This window comes from Pseudorca crassidens, chromosome 6 (assembly GCF_039906515.1).
Source record: "Pseudorca crassidens isolate mPseCra1 chromosome 6, mPseCra1.hap1, whole genome shotgun sequence".
Lineage (NCBI taxonomy): Eukaryota > Metazoa > Chordata > Mammalia > Artiodactyla > Delphinidae > Pseudorca > Pseudorca crassidens.
In genome coordinates, this window is record NC_090301.1 from 118504361 (window position 1) to 118530036 (window position 25676).

The following is a 25676-nucleotide window of genomic DNA, read 5'->3' on the forward strand; positions in this document are numbered from 1 at the left end:
CTTCAGAGAACCTATCCTGCACTGTACCAAGAACACCACAGCACTCACTGTAGTAACAGTAAGAAACACTGTAACCCATAACACACACAAAGATTTTAAAATAAAAAATGTAGGGATTTGTTTTTATTTCAAAACCTGAATATGCTTTTGGCGATATCTTTTCAAAAGCAGGACCCTCTTTAATTGGCAGTATCTCAGTGCCAGCTCTCAATCTCTCCATAACAAGTCGACTGACTAGTTCGTTTTCCCTATGGGTTTATATACCTCACTTTCTTCTTAAGCAAGTAATACTGAGCAGTGAAACCACTCAAGATTAGACAAAAAAAAAAAAAAGTAAGGGAGAAGAGTTTAGAAATTTTACAAAGTCAATCAGGAAATAAAATGTCAAGAATTAACTACATTTCTTAAAGTTAGCTATACACACTTACATTCCACACACATAAAACAAGATGTTGGTCTCCCAATAACATTCTCCAGTAATAGAATCAGAGCTCCTCTGAGAAATGGTTGATCCCAGGACTGGGGCAGAGAAAGAACAGGACATGTCTGGAACATCTTAGACCAAAAAGTAAGGAAGTGCTCAAAGAAGGATTGGGGACATGTTAAAAGGACATGGACCCAGACTGAAGGGGCTACCGCCAGCCAAAATGGGGATGATTAGAGCATCAGAATAAAATAATCATAGTAAAGAATTATAATCCTTTGAATAAAGTAAGAATCCTTGAGTCCACAGTGATATAAACAAAAGATTAAATAAATGGGGCGGGGGGTGAGAATGGGCGGGAAGGGTAAAAAGCTCTTCCTTACTGTAGAAAAACAATTAATGTATCTAGAAGGAATGCTGGAATAAGAAAAATCACCATTTGCCAATCATCATCATAATAACTGATTCAGGCAAGAATCATCAAAGGATGCTGAACTAGTGGATGAAAGTTTGAGAAGCAACAGGACATTCACATAGTCTCAGAATATACCCCTACAAGTTAATTTTCAATTACAATAAAGATGTACAGTGGAGAAACCTGGCAGTTATCACCTTAACCAACTGATTAAAGTCACCATTGCCACTAATGGGGGCAGTCGACAGCATGTGCATCCTGGTGTAAATGCACCGAGAAGTCAGCATTGTTTCAATGATTTGAAATTGAAAACTAAGGAAACCTGAATAAACTATGGACTGTAATTAATAATGCATCAATATTGTTTCATTAATTGCAACAAATGCAGCATACTAATGTAAGATGTTAATGATAGGGGAAACTGTGGAGGGGAGAAAAAGCATAACCTAAATCTAATAATGAGAAAACACCGGAAAAACCCACCTGCATTCTACAAAATAACTGGACTGTACTATTCAAAATTGCCAATGTGATGAAATACAATAAAAGACTCCAGGATAAAGAAATTAACTCAGATTAAAGGAATTAATTAATCTCAATAAGGTCTGTAAAGTAGATAATAGCACTGTTTCAACGTTAAGTTCCTGATTTTCATCACTGTACTATGTTTATGTAAGTGAATTCCTTGTTTTTAGAAAATACACACTGAAATATTTAGAGGTAAAAGGGAATCATGTCTGCAACATACTTCTAAAAGGTTCAGAGAAAAGAATGAAGTGGGAGAGTAAGAGAGGAAGGGGGAAGGTGGAGGCGAGAGAAAAACAAATGTTAACAAAATGTTGACATTTGGGGAATCTGTGAAGAGCATCCAGGAGTTTCTGCAACTTTTCCGTGTCTGAAATTATGTCAGTTTTTAAAAATTAAGTTGGATATAAAGTACTACATCTGTCAAAACTCACAGAACAGTACACAAAGATCTGTACATTATATCATAAGATAATAATAAAAGCTTATTCTAGATGTTTCATCAAATGTTGATGATTGGAACACTTCAGTAATTGAAAACAGAGGTTAGAAACCCACAAAGGACCAATCAAAATGAAGACTAAATTCAAGCCTGCTGTATGTTAAGCTTGAAATGATACGGTAGCACCAGTGAGGCTGCCTGTCACTTCTGTGCCCACAATGACCAGCAGCTCTCATGATTTCCTGGCTGTACAGAGGCCTGCCACCTTCCTGTCACACTCCCCAGAAGGCCCTCTTGTGCTCAGCCGGGTAACACTACATTCTCTTACTAATCAGTCTCCAAATACATAAACCCGTTTGTTACAAGCAAACACAGACCTTAATTTTTTTTTTTAATTAAAAAAGGGAGAAGCCAAACATGATAGTGACAATCTCTGATGAGGGCAAACATGTTGCTAAATAAGCCTCAGGGAAACACTGCCGCTGATGCCAAGGCCCGGAGCAGAAGCCAGCCTCACACCTGGCTTAGAACACAGGTTAATATCTTTCCAAGTGTTTTTTAAAGATTACTATCATTCTAATAGTCAACAATATTTTTCAAAACACTAATAAAACAAAGTGGCTGAGATGTCTCATACCTTGCTTTAGAAATACTATAAATTCCTTTACAGTTTGGTCCAAATGAACTCCATAATATACTACAGGTCTGAAATTGCGATGCTCAAATGAACGAATGAGGCGAACCGTAATGGTCACATCTTCGGAAGCCATGTGAAGAAATTCCTGTGGCAAGGGGACAATGACATCAACTCATAATTATCTACAAGCCTGTACTTCCTCCATCAGCTCTTGGGCACCCAGCCCATCTCTCCCACACTGCACAGTTAGCAACACAGTCCCCACACCCACGCCAGATTCCGGGACAACCAAAGGGTCCCAAGGTCACTCCCACCTACCCACTGCGATCCTGGACAGCTTCATCACAGTCACTGATGTTCTGACTGGGCAAAAACTGACAGGGCACAGAAGATGAACACAGTTGACTCAAGGGTGTGGGTGTGCATGTATGGGGAGAAGTGGGTTGCACTAAACATGTGGCCACTCTGGTTTGGTACACCAGCGATCTCCTCATTTGGCCCTGAGATGAAGTACACTTATATTAGCATCAACTATCAGGCTACATTTTGTTTTGTTTTGTTCTTTTTGTTTTGGCTGCGTTGAGTCTTCGTTGCTGCGCGCCGGCTTTCTCTAGTTGCAGGGAGCGGGGGTTACTCTTCGTTGCGGTGCGCAGGCTTCTCATTGCAGTGGCTTCTCTTGTTGTGGAGCACGGGCTCTAGGCACACGGGCTTCAGTAGTTGTGGCATGCGGGCTCAGTAGTTGTGGCTCACAGGCTCTAGAGCACAGGCTCAGTAGTTGTGGCTCACGGGCTCTAGAGCACAGGCTCAGTAGTGGCGCATGGGCTTAGTTGCTCTGCGGCATGTGGGATCTTCCTAGACTGGGGCTCGAATCCGTGTCTCCTGAATTGACAGGTGGATTCTTCACCACTGTGCCACCACGGAAGCCCCAGGCTGCATTTTAATTTCACAAATGTTGCCAGATTTCAGGAAGGATTTAATCATGTGCCACGGTATCATCCACCTTCCACACTATTATTTGAATATGTTTATTTCATCCTAAAACTATGTATTGGGTTGGCCAAAAGGTTCTTTCAGTTTTTTCTGTAAGATGGCTCTAGTAGCACTTGGTTGTCTTTAACTACATTCAAAACAATTATGTTAGATTGTATTGTGACAGCTGTCATATCAGAGTGCATTTAAGAAACAGAATTATCGGGGCTTCCCTGGTGACGCAGTGGTTGGGAATCTGCCTGCCAATGCAGGGGACACGGGTTCGAGCCCTGGTCTGGGAAGATCCCACATGCCGTGGAGCAACTAGGCCCGTGAGCCACAACTACTGAGCCTGCGCGTCTGGAGCTGTGCTCCGCAACAAGAGAGGCCGCGATAGTGAGAGGCCCGCGCACCGCGATGAAGAGTGGCCCCCACTTGACACAACTAGAGAAAGCCCTCGCACAGAAATGAAGACCCAACACAGCAAAAATAAATAAATTGATTAAAAAAAAATTGGTGAATTTTTGTGTAGCCATTTTAATATTGAAGATGGAAGAAAGAAAGCAACATTTTCGGCATATTATGCTTTATTATTTCAAGAAAGGTAAAAACGAAACCAAAATGCAAAAAACTAGATTTGTGCAGTGTATGGAGAAGGTGCTGTGACTGACTGAACGTGTCAAAAGTGGTTTGCAAAGTTTTGTGCTGGAGATTTCTCGCTGGATGATGCTCCATGGTCGGGGAGACTAGCTGAAGTTGGTAGCGATCAAATCGAGACATTAATTGAGAAGAATCGACATTATACCATGCAGGAGATAGCCAACATACTCAAAGTATCCAAATCAAGCATTGAAAATCATTTGCACCAGCTTGGTTATGTTCATTGCTGTGATGTTTGGGTTCCACATAAGTTAAGTAAAAAAAACCTTCTTGACCATAGTCCCGCATGCGATTCTCTACTTAAACATAATGAAAACGTTCCATTTTTAAAACAAATTGTGACAGGTGATGAAAAAATGGATACTGTACAATAATGTGGAACGGAAGAGATCGTGAGGCAGGCAAAATGAACCACCACTGACCACACCAAAGGCAGGTCTTCATCCAAAAAAGGTGATGTTGTGTATATGGTGGGATTGGAAGGGAGTCCTCTATTATGAGCTCCTTCTGGAAAACCAAACGCTTAATTCCAACAAGTACTGCTCCCAATTAGACCAACTGAAAGCAGCACTCGACGAAAAGCGTCCAGAATTAGTCAACAGAAAACACATAATCTGCCATCAGGGTAACACAAGACCATGTGTTTCTTTGATGACCAGGCAAAAACTGTTACAGATTTAATTCTATCATCAAACCAGGAGGTATTATACTCATTTAAGGATGAGGAAAGACTCAAGAGAGATTGTGCTAATTGCCCAAGGTCATATAGCTGATAAAAAATGAAGCCAGGATTCAAGCACCAATTTAATTCCAAATCCCATGCACTCTCTAATGCACTGTTCGAAAAATCACCCCAAACTATTTCCTCCAAAAAATCTGCAAAGTTGTCAATGTTTTAAAAATAAAATTATGGTATATTTCTAATTAGTAGCAACTACTTCATGCTTTCAACTTTGCATACAACTTACAGCCATAATATGCAAGTACTAAAAAAAATACCTGTAATGAGGGGAAAGCAGGGAGCAGGGGGTGGGGGAGGGGTTGGTGGTGGTGGTGGGATGAACTGGGAGATTGGGATTGACATATATACACTAATATGTATAAAATAGATAACTAATAAGAACCTGCTATATTAAAAATAAAATTCCAAAAGAAAAAACCCTGTAATACTAATAACATAAGAAAAGATGTCCAACCTCACCAGTAATCAGTGAAATTCAAAATAACAATGAGATATATTACTCATCAAACTGACAAAGGAAAAAGTCTGACAATACCTAGCGTTGGCAAGGGTGCAGAACCAGTTAAGGCTGGCATCCAAACAGGTTCTACTTTTGGAGACAATCTGGCAATATTTAGTAAAGCTGAAGATTCACATACCTTTCAATCCAGCAATTTCATTCATAGGTAGGTGTCCTGGGGACTCTCTCACACACGGCACAAGGAGAACTGTAAAAGAACATTAATAGTAACATCATTTGTTAATCGCAAAAACTGGAAACGGCTAAATGTTCATCAGCAGGAGGATAGATAATTATGACATTTTCATACAATGAAATTAGTTCAAGCAGTGAAAATGAATGAACCTGAACTATGCACATCAACACAGATGAAATCTCAGAAAGAGTAAGGTGAATGGAAAAAAATCAAACCGCAAAAACATCAGAATACACTACCATTTACATAAAGTTCAAAAGCATAGCTTTTATTATGTTTAAAAGGAGATGATTAATTGTTCTTTCTGAGGCAGAGAAAGGATTATGCAATTAGGGAGAAGTAAAACCGGTGTTTCAATTATACTGGTTGCATTTTATATCTTAAGTAGGATGTTAGGTATAGGGAGAGTATAAATTACTATTCTTTAAGCCTTTCAGTGTGTCCAAAATACTTCATAATATACACAAATAAGCCACACTAATTTGGCCTAGAAAGTCTCTCTGAATCATAGAATGCTTACACAAATATTTTACTAAGTTTGAGAGAATATACAGCATATTATGCATGAAAAGCAAAGGTTCAGCTGTTTTAATGCATAAAATAATTTGCAATTATAATTAGTATACTGTTTATAATTCAACAAGTGGTTTTTAAGGAACTAAAAATAATATTTTCCCTCTAAATTAAATCTTTTGATAATTCCATTATTAAATTAAATCTTTTGATAATTCCATTATTAGCTACTACACTATTTGTTACTTTTTGTTGTTTTATCTAATTCCTTTATTTTTGAGTATTGCGCAGCAAATTCCAGATTTCATATAATTTCACCCTATAACACTTCAGTATGTGTCTCTAACAATGAACACTTAAAAAAACTAAAATGTCATTATCATACCTAACAAAACTAATAGCAAATACTCAGTTTCATCTAATACTTAGTCCATGTTTTGATTTTCTCTGTCCCCAAAATGTCTTTTTACGGTTAGCTTGTTTGATTTAGAATCCAAAGTCTACATACTTTATTTCACTTATATATACAAAATTTTTTAAATTAGGAACATACAGTACAAGCTCTTTATAACCTGCCTTTTAACTTAACTTCTTATGCACATTTTCCCATGTATTAAATATTTTTCTTCAATGATTTTAAGGTCTGTACAACATTCCATACTTCTTACCTCCAAAATCTTATTATTGGACATTTAGCTTATTTTCAAATATACACACATGAGAAATGACTCATGTGAAGTAGAAAACCTGGGCTCAAGATGAATAAGCATATTTGTTAGATTTTTTGATACTGCCAAATTGCTCTGCAGTGGGGCACATCAGTTTTCCCATGAACAGTGTATTCCTTGCAAAACACTAGGTATTATAATAGAAAAATTATTATTACTTTTAACCACATCAATAGGTACAATAATATCTTTTTATTTATTTGCATTCTTTAGTGTGGTTACACATGACCGAAAAACAAACAAAACAAACAAAACAAAAATCCCTTACAAACCAACAATGAAAATGTAAAACATGTGGACAAAAAAGTGGACAAAGATATGAACATAAAAATTTCCAAAAAAATACATTATTTTTTATGAAATCTGGTTTTACACTGCTTCCCAAAAATTCTGACCCTAGAATCTACCAAATAATGGCAGTTCAGCAAGACGTTTACAATTTAAAATATACTGAGGTACTTAATAAAGAATCTCTCTCAAGAAAGGGATATTATCAAAGATTCCATACTTTAGAAGCAGTGTTAACAGGGTTTGTGAAAATTATGACCAACTTCTTCCTCCTCTCACCAAGTCCCCAGAACAACAAAGAAGTCCTCCAAAGCACACCACACACATACACCCAAACATGCTGGGAAGCCTATAATGCAGTCCAAGTTCCCAAAGAGTTTAGAGCTGGACGGATCTAACTTAATTATTGACTCTACCTCTTAGCCCCAACACATAGTTGGATCTCACACAGCTGGATCTCAATAAATAGTAGCTGCTTTTATCAACAGTCTACTTGGGATTAAATAGGTTTGGGCATAAAGACAGCTCATGTAGGCAGCAGATAAAGATACAAGATTCCCAGGTACAATGAAATAAATGATACAAACGGTCTAACCAAGGAGGCTGGGCAAGCTAGCACATGCATGCCTTACGAAACTTTTCTAATTGTAGGTTTGTTTTTTTCACTTAATAAAAAGCTGCCCATATATTGTACTTAAATAGCTGAAGTTTTCAATTTAAAACTCCAAATTTGCATTAATATCTAATTTTGGTCAACAACATATGGTCATCTTCATCAGAAATTTGTTGTAATTTATACTCAGTAACTAAACCATATTAGCTACTATCAGCATGAAGCCATTATTTAATTTGCCTCAAGGACTGTTGGAAATACAGCTTGTTAGTTTAGGGAGCCAGACATACTGTAGAGACAGCTTGGAAAGCCAGTATTACAAACTATAAATGTGACATTTTCCCAGAAGGCTTGACCTACTTTAAAAAAATAGAGTCTATCATACAGAGTGAAGTAAGTCAGAAAGAAAAAGACAAATACCGTATGCTAACACATATATGGAATTTAAGAAAAAAAAATGTCATGAAGAACCTAGGGGTAAGACAGGAATAAAGACGCAGACCTACTGGAGAACGGACTTGAGGATATGGGGAGGGGGAAGGGTGAGCTGTGACAGGGCGAGAGAGAGTCATGGACATATACACACTAACAAACATAGTAAGGTAGATAGCTAGTGGGAAGCAGCCACATAGCACAGGGAGATCAGCTCGGTGCTTTGTGACCACCTGGAGGGGTGGGATAGGGAGGGTGGGAGGGAGGGAGACGCAAGAGGGAAGAGATATGGGAACATATGTATATGTATAACTGATTCACTTTGTTATAAAGCAGAAACTAACACACCATTGTAAAGCAATTATACCCCAATAAAGATGTTAAAAAAAATTTTTTAATTTAAAAAAAAATGAATCTGATCAAGTTTAAAACGCATTCCTCAAATGAAGGGACAGAGAAACCAAAAGCAATAATTTAGGGGTAAATTAACAAAAAATATTCAAGGACATGAAAAAAGATCTGAATAAATGAAATGATAGACCATGTTCTTAACGATGAAAGCTCAAAGTTGTAAAGAAATCAATTCTCCCTAAATTAAAATATAAATTAAATAAAATACCAATCAAAATATAAAATGGTGGTCTGGATTTATCACAAATACTTCTAATCTGGATGAAAATGCTTGTGAATTTAGCAAAGTCATAAAAGAAAAAAAGAGATCAGCAGCACCAATTATTAAAACACACTACAAAGTAACAACAGTCAGATATATCATAGTAATACATGAACAAGCTAGTATGATGTTCATATATTTACAAAATGCAATAACAGAAATGTTAAAGGACAATCAATCAAAGGTAATTTAAGCTGTGACACTGAAGACTGACAAATCAATAGAAAACTCAGAAATAGACTCAAGATTCGAGAATTTAGCATAAAAAATGGCATTTCAGGGCTTCCCTGGTGGCGCAGTGGTTGAGAGTCCGCCTGCCGATGCAGGGGACACGGGTTCGTGCCCCGGTCTGGGAAGATCCCACGTGCCGCGGAGCGGCTGGGCCCGTGAGCCATGGCCGCTGAGCCTGTGCGTCCAGAGCCTGTGCTCCGCATCGGGAGAGGCCACAACAGTGAGAGGCCCGCGTACCAAAAAAAAAAAAAAAAAAAATGGCATTTCACATTTGTGGGGAAAAAAAGATAGTTTATTTAATCAATGGCACTGGGAAAACTGGTCAGACATTTTAAATTTTTTAATACATCTTTACTGGAGTATAATTGCTTTACTGGAGTATAAGTGCTAGTTTCTGTTGTACAACAAAGTGAATCAGCCATATGCATACATATATCCCCACATCCCCTCCCTCTTGAGCCTCCCTCCCAGCCTCCCTATCCCACCCCTCTAGGTCGTCGCAAAGCATCAAGCTGATCTCCCTGTGCTATGCGTTTGCTTCCCACTAGCTATCTTACATTTGGTAGTGTATATATGTCATTGCTACTCTCACTTCACCCCAGCTTTCCTCCCCACCGCTGTGTCCTCAAGTTCATGTCCTCTATGTCTGCGTCTTTATTCCTGCCCTGCCCCTAGGTTCATCAGTACCTTTTTTTTTTAGATTCCATATATGTGTGTTAGCATACGGTGTTTTTCTCTTTCTGACTTACTTCACTCTACATGAGACTCTAGGTCCACCCACCTCACTACAAATAACTCAATTTCATTTCTTTTTATGGCTGAGTAACATTCCATTGTACATATGTGTCACATCTCTATCCATTCACCTGTCAATAGACACTTAGGTTGCTTCCATGGGTACTGTAAATAGTGCTGCAATGAACATTGTGGTACATGTCTCTTTCTGAATTATGGTTTTCTCAGAGGATATGCCCAGTAGTGGGATTGCTGGGTCATATAGTTTTATTTTTAATTTTTTAAGGACCCTCCATACTGTTCTCCATAGCGGCTGTTATCAATTTACATTCCCATCAACAGTGGAGGAGGGTTCCCTTTTCACCACACCCTCTCCAGCATTTATTGTTTCTAGATCTTTTGATAATGGCCACTCTGACCGGTGTGAGGTGATACCTCATTGTATTTTTGATTTGCATTTCTCTAATAATTAGTGATGTTCAGCATCTTTTCATGTGCCTCTTGACCATCTGTATGTCTTCTTTGGTGAAATGTCTGTTTAGGTCTTCTGCCCATTTTTCAACTGGGTTGTTTGTTTTTTGGATAATGAGTTCCATTAGTTGTTTGTATATTTTGGAGATTAATCCTTTTGTCCGTTGTTTCATTTGCAAATATTTTCTCCCATGCTGAGGGTTGTCTTTTCATCTTGTTTATGGTTTCCTTTGCTGCGCAAAAGCTTTTAAGTTTTATTAGGTCCCATTTGTTTATTTTTGTTTTTATTTTCATTACTCCAGGAGGTGAGTCAAAAAAGATCTTGCTCTGGTTTATGTCTAAGAATGATTTTCCTACGTTTTCCTCTAAGAGTTTTATAGTGTCCGGTCTTACAGTTAGGTCTTTAATCTATTTGGAGTTTATTTTCGTATACAGTTTAGGTAGTGTTCTAATTTCATTCTTTTACATGTAGCTGTCCAGTTTTCCCAGCACCACTTATTGCAGAGGCTGTCTTTTCTCCATTGTATGTTCTTGCCTCCTTTGTTGTAAATTAGGTGACTATATGTGCACGGGTTTATCTCTGGGCTTTCTATCCTGTACCACTGACCTATATTTCTGTTTCTGCACCAGTACCATACTGTCTTGACTACTGTAGTTTGTAGTATAGTTTGAAGTTGGGGAGCCTGATTCCTCCAGCTCCATTTTTCTTTCTCAAGATTGCTTTGGCTATTTGGGGTCTTTTCTGTTTCCATACGAATTGTTAAATGTTTTGTTCTAATTCTGTGAAGAATGTCATTGGTAGTTTGATAGGGATTGCACTGAATCTGTAGAGTGCTTTGGGTAGTAGAGTCATTTTCACAATATCGATTCTTCCAATCCAAGAACATGGTATATTTGTCCATCTGTTTATGTCTTCTTTGATTTCTTTCATCAGTGTTTTATAGTTTTCTGAGTACAAGTCTTTCACCTCCTTAGGTAGGTTTATTCCTAGGTGTCTTATTCTTTTTGTTGCATTGGTAAATGGGATTGTTTCCTTAATTTCTCTGATTTTTCATTGTGAGTGTATAGGAATGCCAGAGATTTCTGCGCATTAATTTTGTACCCTGCAACATTACCCAATTCATTGATTAGCTCTAGTAGTTTTCTGGTGGCATCTTTAGGATTCTCTATGTATAGTATCATGTCATCTGCAAACAGTGACAGCTTTACTTCTTCTTTTCCAATCTGTATTACACTGGTCAGACATTTGGAAACAGGTAATGCTGGATTCTTACTTCATACCTTATACAAAATAAACCATATGTGGAACAAATACTTAAACTAAACTGTAAAATCACAGGAAGGCATCAAAAAATGGGTATAAAATTTTATAATCTTAAGGAAAGACCTTTCTAAACAAATAAAAATCAGCAACCATCAAGGAAAAGGATGACAGATAAAACAACAAAAAAACGTAAAAAAATCAGTATCTTAATAGAAACATGGGTAAAGGTAATTAATAGGCAATTGGCTGAATTGTTAAGTAGGCAATAACATGAAAAGATGATCAACTTTTCTAGTAACTAAAGAACTGAAAATAGAAATACTAAGATATCAAGTTGCCATCAGATTGGTAAAATATGTTTAAATTAAAAACTGGCCACACTGGTGTTGGCTAGAGTATAGAAAAATAAATATTTTATATACTCTTGCTAAGAACATAAAATGATACAGCCTTTCTGGAGAGGAGTGGGGTAATCTATATCAAAATCTTAAATTTGCCTACCCTTTGACATGGCGATTTCTCTTCTACTAATTTACCTGGAAGATAATCACATCAAATATTTTAAAAATCCATGTGTTTATAATGATATGGTTTAAAAAGCCAATTAGTCACTCTGGAAGCTAAAAGGGCATTTATTTGTTTTTCTGGAAACTGGCTTACCAAGGTGGGGAGGTAGGCATTGAAAATAAGAAAAATAATCAAATTCTTACACAGACTGTATTTCAAGGTTACCAAATGGCTGATGAAAAAGTTCTTCTTTATAGAAGAATTACAGCTCAAAAGCACTGAAGGAATGATAGAATTTAAAAATCATGATTTACAAATTTATCAAAATGGCTAAAATAAAACAGTGATAACATCAAATGTTGGTGAGGATGCAGAGAAACTAGATCTTTCATTCATTGTTGATGGGAATGCAAAACCGTATACCCACTCTGGAAAAGAATGGCGGTTTCTTACACAACTAAACATGTCCTTATCATAGACCTAGCAAATACACTCTTGAGTATTTATGCCAGAGAAATGAAAGCTTATGTTCACACAAAAACCTATACACGAACGCTCATAGCATAGTCACGTGTAATACCCCAAAACTGGAAACCCAAATGTCCTTCGACATGTGAATGGTTAAACCAACTGTGGTATATTCAATATCATGAAACACTGAGTAATAAAAAGGAATAAACTGTTATATACGTAACTATTTTGATGGATCTTAAGGGAATTTAAACTGAAAAAAAACACCAATCTCAGAACATTACATACTGCATAGTTCCATTTATATGTCACTCTTGTAATGACAAAATTATAGAAATGGAGAACAGTGTTCCGGAGGTCAGCGGGGAGGGAAGGAGCTGGCTGTGGCTATAAAAGGGTAACATGAGAGATCCTTGTGATGGAACGGATTCTTAACCATGGTGTTATCCACATTTATCTACATATGTGACAAAACTGCATAAAACTAAATGCACATGCACATGCATACATGAGAAGATGTAAAACCAGCGAAATCTAAATCTGGTCCATGGATTGTATCAACATCAATTCCCTGGGTGTGATACCAGACTACACTGAAGCAGGATGTTACCCTTGGGGAAAACTGGATGAAGGGCATACAGGATCACTCTGTATTATTTCTTACAACTGCATGTGAATCTACAATTACCTCAAAAGTTGCTAAAAGCCATCATTTTGAAAACCCTAATGATATAATGAATGTAGGCAATGATCATAAAAGGGTGTCAAAACCATTAGGTAAAAGATGGATGGGAAACTTTAGAATGAATACTGCAGGGGCTGACAACACTTGAACTTAGTAATCAAACTTAACAAATGAATCAAGCCTCTGGATCTAACTCCTGGTTTATGGGCTATGATGGTGTCTGGAAGAACAAGTTAAATAATACCATAAGGAGGTCATCAGCCAAGTTCAGACTGTGGAAAATTCTACTGAATAAATGACTTGTTTTCTTCAACAAATAATTAGCATGAGAGATACAGAAGGAGAGGAAGGTTATAAACCAAGAGACTTAAAAGAGCTGTATCAACCAATGTTTAGACCTTGCACGGATCCTTATTTGCATAATATTAGATGATATTAGGAATTAATATCAACTCTGTTTATTTAATATTATTATGCTTCTGAGTCTTTAACTTAAAAGACTGAGGTATATAGGTGAAATGGTATTATGACTGGTACTTGCTTTCAAATACTCTGACAGAGGAAAAACAATTATGGATGTGTAGATTATTTTAAAAATTGTAGAACATTCGTAACTGCTGAAGCTGGGTATATGTGGGACCTTATCATACTACTCAATTTTTATATGCTTAAAATTTTTCATAGTAAAATCATTTTAAGAGAAGATAAGTGCACAAAGATGTACATTCAAGGAAGATTTTTTTCATTGACGTGTTTCTAATAGTTTACAAAAATAAGAATCCATCTAAATGTTCATCAATGAAGACCTAGTTAAGTAAATACGTCACACCATGAAATAAAATCCCCTTGCAGACATTAAAGGGTGAAATGGATCCAGGGATACTAACTTTAAAAGATGGCTATGACATATTAGTGAATATTAGCTCTTGCCTGTTACTTGTTTTATATATCTTTAATATTGCTTGATGTTTTCATAATGATTATGTGTTTTGAAATTAGGCTAATTTCCCTGTATACTTACATTTGCACTTTCCTGATGTATGTGGTATACAGCAACAAAAAGTTACTTTTAAAGCTAAAGTATTTCTACTTCCTTTAAGAAAAAAGAGCTAACTGAACAAAGCAAACAAAAGAGAACTTATCAAACACTATACAGAACAGAGAGGGTCAGAAACTTAGTTACACTACTGATACGTATTGAGGGACGTCAACTAAACCCGAAAAGTATTCAGCAGTGAGGGGCACGGGGAGCAGGTCACGTGCCCAGGATGAGTCTACACCTGTCCAAGGTGCACGAAAGGCCTTCCATACTCAGCCCCTCCGCACCCCTGTGATGGTATTCGTCACCACCACAACCCACTTTGCGCATGTCACCCCAGCAGCAACAACTGCCCATGATTTCCCCACGTACCAGGCTGTTCCAAGCCTCTTCTACGCCTTTCCACCGCCAGCTTTTCCCCAAACTCCCTGTGCCCCTCGCCTCTTCACCTTACCACACAGGCAGCCCCCAAAACCCGGCCTGGAACCACCTGCTCCAGGACAGCATCACAGTCAGCTCCTCCTCTGCCCCAGCTCAGCTTGGTCCCCCCACAGCACCTGACCATGTCATACTGCAGTCATCTGTTCATGGTTTATTTTTGTAAACCCAGCAGCATGTGTTTCATGAGGCACATCAGAGCCCCCATCAATGTCTGGATAACTGCAGGGCTGAGGAACACTGGAATTCCTCCTGACACATCAGTCCTGCACTACAGACATACTACCCAGCGTCTATGAGCTTTTCCAGGTCATGAAAATGTTTGAGACCTGAAGAAAAACCTTATTGCTCCAGAATATGAAAACCTTTAAAAATCAAAATTAACATTTAAGTAACTACCTACAACACATAACATTTCAAAAGCAACTCAACCCTACTTATAATTATATGTTAGATTTAATACAGGATATAGGTCCATTTTTTACGATGTAGGGTGCAGATCTTAAAAGTAACAGTGCCTAGGGCTTAGGAAGGTCATTAAACTTCCCTGCCTAAAAAAACCTGTTCTGGCTGGTACTTTACCCAGCTGGTTTGAGATAATGAAGAAAAACCCATAACCAAAGCAAAGCAAAACTCTTAAAAACAAGCAAAGCAAACACAAAATCCATGCAGGAATGACCTCACACAGAGCTCCCACGTCCCTGACAGGTAACCGCTGCATCATCAGAGCCAAGAATAGATGTAGTCCAGCACCCTCCCCTCCTGGACCAGCCTTACAGGTCAGGTTGAAGCTGCTTTTTACGGCCCAGGATCCAGCAGCGTGAGCAGGGAAGGTGGAAATTCAGCATGGAATGGTCAGGGAAAGTCCAGACAAGCTGCAAGCCAGGTTCCCTAACAGCCTAACACCTCTCAGCTCTCAGCTGGCTCCTCTCCCCAGGCAAAGTTCTGAGCTAAAGAGCTGTAAACCACCTTGGTGGGGGGTGGCTCCTGAGCTGAACAAAAAGCTCAGAGCCCAGCATTATGATAAGCACAAAACATGCAAATGCATAAAATACTCCATTGATGACCTCTCTCAGCTAAAAACAACAAAAAAAGTAACTACAGCCAATTCTGGTTACTCGCAGTGGATAAAAAGTAACTACAGCCAATTCTGGTTACTCGCAGTGGATAATGTCTGTAAAGTGTTCGTGAACACTGAATTCGTGAATACCGAACCACTGCTCCTAGGGAAATACAGGGCCAGGTTCTGGGGAGCCTCTGGTTCCTCTAGCCACAACATTTTCATCAGCCAATAAATACATAACCTTGTTTTATGTGCATTTCTGTTTAAAGACACCTTATTTGACATATATTGTTGATTCATAAACGCTGAACTCACAGCCAACAGTATTACAAGTCATGCCTGAACAAAGGTTACCTGATGCACGGATTTTCTCTGTAAGGCACACGCAGCCCTCTTGCACTTAGGAACACTAGATGGCACTACGTTTGGGGGCCATTTTAAACAGTGACATCACCAACAACAAGCATAAAAATGTGAAAAGCATGGCACTAAATAAAGCACAGTGCAGACAACTGTTTACAATATGAGCTGAAACAAGATGGCAGCAAGTTGCCTGGTTTGACCTCAGCTGGTAACATGAATTTTGTTGACTCAAGTGTGTCACTGGGGAATGCGCATCGGGGAATGACCAAGAAAGTGCCTGAGTATTGCTTTCACTCACAAGCAAATTTTAGTGAGTAGGCGAATTCACAAATACACAATCTGTGAATAATGAGGACTGACTGTATTACCAAAAAGAAAAAAGAAAAAAAAGTGCTTTCCAGTATTTGAAGAAAGCATGCTCTTGACCTTTTTGTCCGAGAATGGAAGACAATCCAAAATGTCCTTAAGAGTTAGAAGCTTTAAGTGTAGAAAAGCACTCAGCACTCGGGCAGTTAGCATGGAGACGATTTTACAACCACCAGGCAAAAGAGTGCACTGGCTGACTTTCCTTTCCACAACAGGCAGGAGAAGGGTGTACGCGACTTGAAAATTAACAGACTCCTAAGGTGAAACCTTTTGAAAAACTACAATATTTTGTAAAGTTATATCTACTCCCTAAATTTAAGTACTGTAAAATCAAAATTGTCATATATGAAGTTTCCTTTAAACCTTGTCTTACCCATATGAAAAAGGTACAACTTTCAAAAAACTAACAAAATATATATGTGTATTACTCACACTAAATGCTTAATTTTCCTCTAGATTTAGGAACTAATATTACAGGGCAAAGAGTCTATTTGCCTTCCTTTTGAAACAAATCAATAAAAAGAAGAAATACAGTTTATTGTTCTTTTACATGAGGAAACTAAACTGGCATAGATGATCAGGTATAAAAGTAGGAAAAAGAAGAGTTCTGCTAAGATTCATCATTACTCAATATGTAAATGATTCTGACAATGATGTTGGAGTAAATAAACATATGTACTACTAAATATCATCCAAATATGTCATTTTACCCCTTAAAAAGTTGTTTAAGGGAGAGGGAAAAAGCCTCCAGAGAGGGAGAGGAAAAAACCCTACATTCTCTTTATTACTCTTCTTAAAAATACTGACCACCTAGCACACTGCTAAGTAGGTGAATGAGAAATGTTCACCTTTTAAAGAGAGATACAACCTTGGCAAATCAGTAACTAAAGTTCATAAGAATGACAAATTATAATCAAGTCACATTTAAGACTATGCCTAAAATGTTAATTCCATTTATCTATTCTGGCCTACTTCAAAAGCATAATTTTTTTTAAACTTTTAAACGGAAAACAAAATTTTATTCTAAAAATAGATCTTGGTAACAATGAAATACCAAAAGCTTGTCATTATAATAAAAAGAAAAAAGTTAACAGAAATTTGCTTTAAAAATTTTCAAAAGCATAATTTTTGAGAAATGAAACTACACATGTATAGAGTAGGACCACGTGAGGATCAAATAAACATTTGAAAACCTCTTGGTCTTTTTCTTCCAAATGTTTAGTTGTATAATTCATATCAAAACCCTACTATAGGGACTTCCCTCATGATGCAGTGGTTAAGAATCTGCCTGCCAAGGCAGGGGACATGGGTTCAAGCCCTGGTCCAGGAGGATCCCACATGCCACAGAGCAACAAAGCCCATGCACCACAACTACTGAGCCCGCGCTCTAGAGCCCGCGAACCACAACTACTGAGCCCACACGCCACAACTACAGAAGCCCGCGTGCCTAGAGCCCATGCTCTGTAACGAAAGAAGCCACCGCAATGAGAAGCCCGTGCACTGCAATGAAGAGTAGCCCCTGCTCGCCGCAACTAGAGAAAGCCTGTGTGCAGCAACGAAGACCCAACGCAGCCAAATAAATATATTTTTTTAATTATAAAAAAACCCTATTATATTAGAAAACTCAATTTATTCATCTTTCACTGACGTGAAACTTTTGAGAAAGAGATTTTCAATGTACTAACTTACGAAAGATGTAAAGTCTTTGACCTCAGCCATTTTTAAGATAGTTTAAAAAAATAAAGTCTCACACCTTAGGTGCTTAAGATAACATAGGAGGTGCAAAACAAATATTAGTCAAATCAGACGACCACACAAATACTTCTCCATGCTATAACTGCTTTACTGCAAGATGACATTAGCAGCTGGCCTTTCCTGAGGAAGAGTCAGTCAATCAATTCTAGTAAATAAACCCTTGCTGTTCACCCTGAGTACACCACCCACTGACAAATCAACACCTACAATTCCACAGACCTGCCTCTGTGACCTTCAATTTGGGGAGAATACACAAAATCATAATCTGTTTTCTCTGCTCACAGCAGGTAAGACTCTCAGAGAACTAACTATTCTGGGCAGTTGAGTTTTCCAAAGGGTTTGAGACTTAACCATTTGGAAAGAATATTTCACGCACTTTCCTTCTTGTTTTAAACAAGGTACACTGAACGTAAATTCGATTTTTCTTGATACACAATCATCAGTGAGAATGTTAATCCTTGTACAGTGTGTGCGGGAGATGATTCTCCATGGCGCTCTCACGCTTCTGCACGTCTTGCGAGCAGAGGCGCTGGCTGCTCTAGCTCTCAGATATCTTTTCAAGGATGTGTGTATAGCAAACAACCCAGGAAGACAGAGATATTCTCTCCCTCCAGAATAGGGGGCAGGTTGGTTTGTTGTCCACTATAATAAAAATAACGTCTCTCTCTGGGCTAAGTTTGGGCAGGTTCGCTTGCAGTTATTTTTTTTTTTTTAAAGTGTTGCTACATTATCTTTCCAACAGTACATTTATTTATTTACGGACTGCACCATGTGGCATGCGGGATCTTAGTTCCCCGAGCAGGGATCGAACCCGTGCCCCCTGCAATGGAAGCACAGAGTCTTAACCACTGGGCCACCAGGGGAGTCCCTGCTTGCAGTTCTTTATAAAATATTTGGATTAGCTAAACTCAGGGTTCTACAGCTGTGGACTCACGGGGCAAGAGGAAATGACACAAACAGGGAGCTCATGCTATTGGCTGTGCTGTAATGCAGTCCCTTGTCTCAGACCCAGGAGTTCCATGTAAACTGTGACAGGCTGATCTGTCAGCTTCTGAGTAGGATAAAATCCCAAGACTCTTCACAGTTCTTGACAGTGTGTGACAAGGATGGGATGCTGGCAGAAACATGGCTTTCTGGAACAGAAAAGACAAAGGTCCCACGGGTTTAGGGCGTATAAGAAGATTCCCTGGGATCCAGAAGCAAATGTTCTTGTCCAAGTGGTGGGTGTGGGGTTGTAAGGGCTAATTAACCTTTAGAGGATGAGCAGCAAAAGGGAGGATTGAAACAAACTGCCCAACGGCCCTTTGGTTGTTGATCACTCTCCTTGGGGTGGGAGGGGAAGGGATGCAACCATGGCAATGAGGCGCAAGCCCTGTGGCCCCAGATGAGAGGCAATGAGCCTGTAGCTGTTAAGTAGAGTCCCCGGAGCTGAAACAAATTATGTCATCAATGGGGGTCTAGAGCTTTTGGGTAACTGAAAAATTCATTAAGTTGAGCCATGAATAGCCACCGGGTCATATGAAACTAAACATATGTGTGCCTTGCTAACTGGCACAGAGCTCCTCTCCCCCTCTGTAACCCTGATCCCTCCTCTTGCCCCCTACCCTGACATCTGCTTTAAAGAGGAGCATTAGGGGTAGCCTGAGGTCCCCAAGAGAGACTGAAGGCCTTATGCACCCAAGCATACTGAGGAACTTCAGGGAAAGGAGGGACTCAAATGTTTATGGCTCTGTGGATACAGGCACCCACGTCTGTCCTACCTGGCCCTGTGCAGGAGGAGGTACTCAGATTCAGCTAGTGGGATATGGACACGATTCGCAGCAGGGAAAGGAAACTAATATGAGGGAGTAGATGGGATGCTTCAGGCCAATTCAAAGTACTGTTGTTGTTTCTACATCTGATTGTACAAATGATGCATATATATATATCCTTATACTTCCCTGTCTACAGTGCCAAAGGAGATTCTCCCCCATCAGGAAGAGCTATAGGTAGAGAAATGCTAGTGGGAGAAGCTCCCCTGCCGTTTGTCATCAGTGCGTGGGTTGGGACGTCATACAATTGCCCTATCCACTGATGTTCAAAGTTTTCAACATATAAAAAATGTCCTGTTGGTTGGCAAGTCAGAGACCTCAGTCTCAATGGTCCTGTGCTGTTATCACACCTCCACCAGCTAAATCCAGGGCTCTACTCAACAAGTAAAGTTTCTTGGGATTATGTGGGTGGATTCATAATGCCCAATCCCTTTGGCCATCAAGGAACAACAGCTGTCTCCTCAGCCTCCTACCACCAAGAAAGAACCCTAGCACGTCGTTGGTCTCTTTGGGTACTGGAGACCGTGTGTGCCTGGGATGGCTCTGTGATGTGTCAGTGTGGCCAGGCGGAGCTACGGTCCCCAGAATGCCCTTTCTGGTATGCTTCTGGTTACTCTGAGCCACAAGGGATATTTCCTCCTGAATGTTAGAGGAAGAAGCATATTTTGTATGTACTTTGTAGCATACACATTTTGTAGATGTAATTAAAGTCCATAATCAGCTTACCTTAAATTAATCAAAAGGGAGATTCTCCTGGGCGGGCCTGACTTAATCTGTTAGAAGCCCTTTAGGAGGACTTAGGCATCCCTGAGCTCAGACTCTAAATCACAGTGGGGTCTGCACTTGCTCTCCCTTCCCCGGGGTCCTCCCTCCTGAGCGCTGCTTGAGACCATGAGCCTCAGCTGGTGTCTGTAGGGTCCGGCCTGCTCCTCATGGGCCCTTCCTGACTACCGGCCTCTGAACGTCTAACCTACTTAGTCAGTCCCCACCATGGAGTAAGCCAGTTCCTCGTGTGATATGTGTGTGGTATGTGTGTGTGTGTTCTGTATTTTGTCTTCTACTGGTTCTGCTGCTTCTCCAGTTGAACCCTGATTGATAAAGTCCTCACTTGGACACTCTACTTGGTCTTTTAACCTACAAGGCCGTATCCTGAGTGGAGCCCAAACCAATCAGCTGCATTGAAAGTGGTCTAGCAAGCTGCGGTACATCTCTACCTTTGGGCCCTACAACCCGACAACCCCTTTGAGGTACCAGTCACTGTGGCTGATGATTTTGCGAACTGGAGCCTCTAGCAAAGGGAAGTCAGCCTCCACCCAGAGGCCCCTTTGGGTCTTGGGCTCCTCACCCCCCTGACACAGCTTGTGATTCTTCAGCCTAATATTCCCATTCGGGAGTGAGTCAACTCCAGCTCAATGACTAATAAGATGGGCAGAACCAAACAGGTTCCCTTATCAAATGGAAATGATATGTTTAACAACTTAGCAAGTTGAGCCCTATGTGCATATCAGTCTGATTTGGAAAAGTGGCAGCTTTCCCTTTGGGGAAAACTTTCTTCTTCACTCCACCACTTGAAGCAAAGTTACTGACTCAACAGGACCCTCTGTTCACAGCAAGGTTCCCCTAACTGCCTGGACCTAGTTCACAGATGGTTTGGCTAAGCTGAAACCCAGCAGTGTCCACTGGCCTACTGTGAATGTTCAGCCGAGCTCCAGCTGTGAAAAACCAAAACCAGACATGTTCACTCTGCTCAGTGGCAGAACTGAAGGCTGTTCCCATAGCTCTGGCTAATATTCCCATAGGTGAATCTTAGGTTTTACTTACTCTTGAGCTGCTGCGAAAGGCCCAGCTATTTGATCTACCTCTTAGAAAACCACAGAGTGGCAGATCAAAGACACTTCTCTAAAGGGCTGTGGATCGTGGAAACAATCCTCAGAAGAGTAGAAGAAAATTTCTTTCTTCCCAACACAGCAGACCTCCCAAACCTCCCTAACACCCACAGCTACTTGGGACTGTTAAGCACTGAAACCGCCACCTAAGAAATCAACTAAAAAAGAATTCTCACTCTACCTCCCTCATCTCCTCCTGGAACACACCTTAGAATGGCAGTTGGTTCACTGAACACAGCTATCCCCAGAAAGGGATCATCCTCTCTCTGCTGTTTCCTGGGAAATGATCAGGACAAAGAGGAAGAGAGCAGAGGGGCAGTTATAGAGACCAGTGTGAAATCCTGGGATTCCACCCAGACCGTTCCTGTGCATAATGCTTCTTTCTTTCCCCTTCAGGTACCCCCAGCCAGCCTGACTGGTACATCTTCCATGTGGCAAGGTGGCCAAAAGGGGGCTTAGGGGATTTGAACATAACTCTGGTTCAGCTTCCTGGATTCTCTTGTTGGACTAACAATGACGTAGATCACATCTGTGGAGTACGCTTCAGGCCAGAGTGGGGGACCTAATGGGTCCCCGTAAGTTTTATAAAAACTCCCTTCAGGGAATAGGAGTTGATTAGAAAAAAGGTGAAGTTATAGCTTCTGGAATGGGACACACACATTTTTGTGGAGGTGGAGGGAGGGAAGTAACCTCACCACCTGGGGAGAGAACAACTTGTGCCCCAGGAGATGGGGGTGGAAAGGATCATTCGTTAACTATCTTTTATCTTTCAGAATTGCCCCAGAGCAGTTCTCATGAAGCAGAATACCCTGACAAGGTTCCCCCAAACTGGTATAAGCACCTTAAATTTAACTGACTCCTGAATTTGCCACCCCTGACAGATGGCCCTGACCACAACGATAACCATCACCAACAAGTGTATCAGAACATCTGTCCCAGCTCCTGTACCTCTCCTACAAAACACCTATCAAGGGCTTCCCTGGTGGCGCAGTGGTTGAGAGTCCGCCTGCCGATGCAGAGGATGCGGGTTCGTGCCCCGGTCCAGGAAGATCCCACATGCCGTGGAGCAGCTGGGCCCGTGAGCCATGGCCGCTGAGCCTGCGCGTCCGGAGCCTGTGCTCCGCAACGGGAGAGGCCACAACAGTGAGAGGCCCGCGTAACACCCCTCAGTTAAAATGGCACAAGGTTAGATCCACTGAGCATGTCTCTGTCCTTATCTTCATATCACTTTGACGTCAGTGAAGGAAGATCACACTCAACTTCTCAGAAGCACTCAACACGGCTGAAGAACTTGCTCATCCTTCTCTGCCTCTGTGACACCACTTTCTCCAGCTGTCTCTTACTGCACTGCTCCTTTTCTGTATCTCTTCCAGGCTCCGCTCCTCTTTAAGAACTTGAAATGTTAGTGCTCCTCTGACAACTCTCTCAAACACATTTCCAGCCCTGAGGTCGAAACTGGGTTGGCTACTTAACTTCTCTACTTAGATATCACCAGGCATTTAACATTTAACATACCCCAAGCTGAACTTGGCAGTTTAAATCTCACACCTACCCCCAACCCTGATTTCCCCATCTCAGTCGATTATACAATCATTCACTGAGTTACTCAAGCCATCAGCAAAGGATTCCTCCTTTCCCAACTCTCTAGCTAACCCATCAGCAAACCTTCTCAGCTCTTTCCCCAAAACATACCTTGAATTTCCCCATTTCTCTCCATCTCCCTTACTGCTACACTAGTCCAAGCCTCCACTGTCTTTGTCTCTATTGGAAAAACAGAAAAGCTTCCCAACTGGTCTTTCCACCACCAGTGTGGTCCCCTCAATCCATGTGGCATATAGCAGCGGGAGTGATCTTCTAAATATGTAAATCTGAGTATGTCTCCCCTGCTTAAAATTCTTCAAAGGCTCCCCAGAACCCCTAAAGTAAAGAAGTGAACTCATCATCATGGCCAGCAAGTCCCTGCATGATTTGGCCCCAGACCCCATCTCCCCCGGGCCACCACACAACAGTGACACTGGCCCCTCTTTCACTTCTTCCAACACATTGAGCTATTTCTGGTCTTTACACAGGTTGTTCCCTAGCTTGAAACATGCTTGCTTTACTGGATCTTCCCTGTCCTTCTGTTCTCAATGTAAATGTCACCTCATCAGAAGGACCTTTCCTGACTGACTCAACCCCACTTAGTCCTCCTTTGCTCTCAGTTTTCCCCCCACTGTGACACAATAATGCATGAGGCAAAAAGGGCTGTGTTTTTAGTACCAATTTGCTTATTTCTGATTTTTAGATGAATGCTGTTGCGGGTTGTACTGTGTCCCCCCTAAAAAAACATGTTGAAGTCCTAACTCCCACCCAGGACCTCAGAATGTGACCTTATTTGTAAATACAGTTGTTGAAGACGTGACTCATTAAGGTGAGATCATACTGGAGTAGGCTGGGCCTCATATCCAATATGACCAGTGTCCTTATAAAAGAAGAGGGCCTTGTGAAGACAGAAACACAGGAAAACACCATGCGAAGATGGTGGACTGAAGTGATGCACCTACAAGCCAAGGAATGCCTGGGGCTACCAGAAGCTAAGAGAGAGGCATGGAACAGATTCCCCCTCACAGCCCTCAGAAGGAATCAACCCTGCTCACTGATTTTGGACTTCTAGCCTCCAGAACTGTGGGACAATAAATATCTGTTGTCTTAAGCCACCCACTTTGTGATACTTTGTTATAGCAACCCCAAGAGACTAATACAAATGCCAAGGTGCAAAGGCATATATAGAAGGGAAAGGTGTTCTTACAGAGGGAGGTGGTGGGTAAAGGGGCAAAAGTGACTGTTTTAACATTATGTTTGCTTAAACTAAAACTTTCATTTTCAAAAGTAACCTCATTATTAAAACATGAACTAGAGTTACAGTGAAGCCTCACTACCACTGCATTATTGTGATTTGCAGGAAAAATATATATTTGGTCTTCATCCACAGTTCCTGGCTCACAGCTCCCAAAACTCTTGGAATTTCCTGAACGATGGGATGATATTTGGTCTCTTGTCCTCAGTTCCTGAAAACACTTCAGGGAAGGTGACTTTCGGGATCCCACCCAAAGGCGGGGGCTGGTTGTCAGGAGAACCAACTTTCAGTCCCACTCTCTGCCGGAAGTTGAGTCAATCACCACTGGCCAGTGATTTAGTCAATCATGACTACGTAACAAAGCCTCCATAAAAAACCCCAAAGGACAGCTTTTTGGACCTTTTCAGAGAGCTTCCACATTGGGAAACCAGAACACTTCCACATGCCCCCATGCTTGGCCCCATCCACCATGAGGACAGAAGCCCCTTTGTTCAGGACCTTGACCTTCGTATCTCATCTGGCTGTTGATTTATATCCTTTTATAATAAATCAGTAATCTAGTGAGTAAACAGGTTTCCCTGAGTTCTGGGAGCCCTTCTAACAAACTAAGTGAACCCCAAGAGGGAGTCGTGGGAACCTCTGATTTACGGCCAGTTAATCAGAAGTATAGGTTACAACCTGGACTTGCAATTGGCATCCTGAATTGGAGGAATCATCAGAACCTCCAATCTGTAGCTGGTCAAAAGCACAGGTAACAACTTGTGACTGGTCTCTGAAGTGGAGGGAGGTCTTGTGGGACTGAGCCCTTTGTCTATGGAATCCGATTCTACCTCTGGGCAGACAGTGTCAGAAATGAGTTGAACTTTTGTATACCTGCTAGCATCCAAGAACTGATTGTTGATGTGGGGAAGTCTCCACACACACACATTGGAACTGGGTCCAGGAACCCAACTCAAACAGGCCAAAAAAAAAAAAAAAAAACTGTCTGTTATTACACCA

The 25676-nt window shown here is 40.6% G+C and overlaps 1 protein-coding gene across 3 annotated transcripts in view; it reads right to left on the reverse strand.

Moving 5' to 3' along the window:
• Positions 1 to 25676, reverse strand: part of C6H2orf76 (chromosome 6 C2orf76 homolog) — an 86309-nt gene that overhangs the window by 50568 nt on the left and 10065 nt on the right. For all 3 annotated transcript variants that reach the window (XM_067742173.1, XM_067742174.1, XM_067742175.1), the window contains exons 2-3: positions 5453 to 5521; positions 2444 to 2588 (exon numbers count right to left, since the gene is read on the reverse strand). In XM_067742173.1, coding sequence (XP_067598274.1) covers positions 2444 to 2576 — 133 coding nt within the window. In that variant the 5' untranslated portion in view covers positions 2577 to 2588; positions 5453 to 5521. The remainder of the gene's footprint in view (positions 1 to 2443; positions 2589 to 5452; positions 5522 to 25676) is intronic.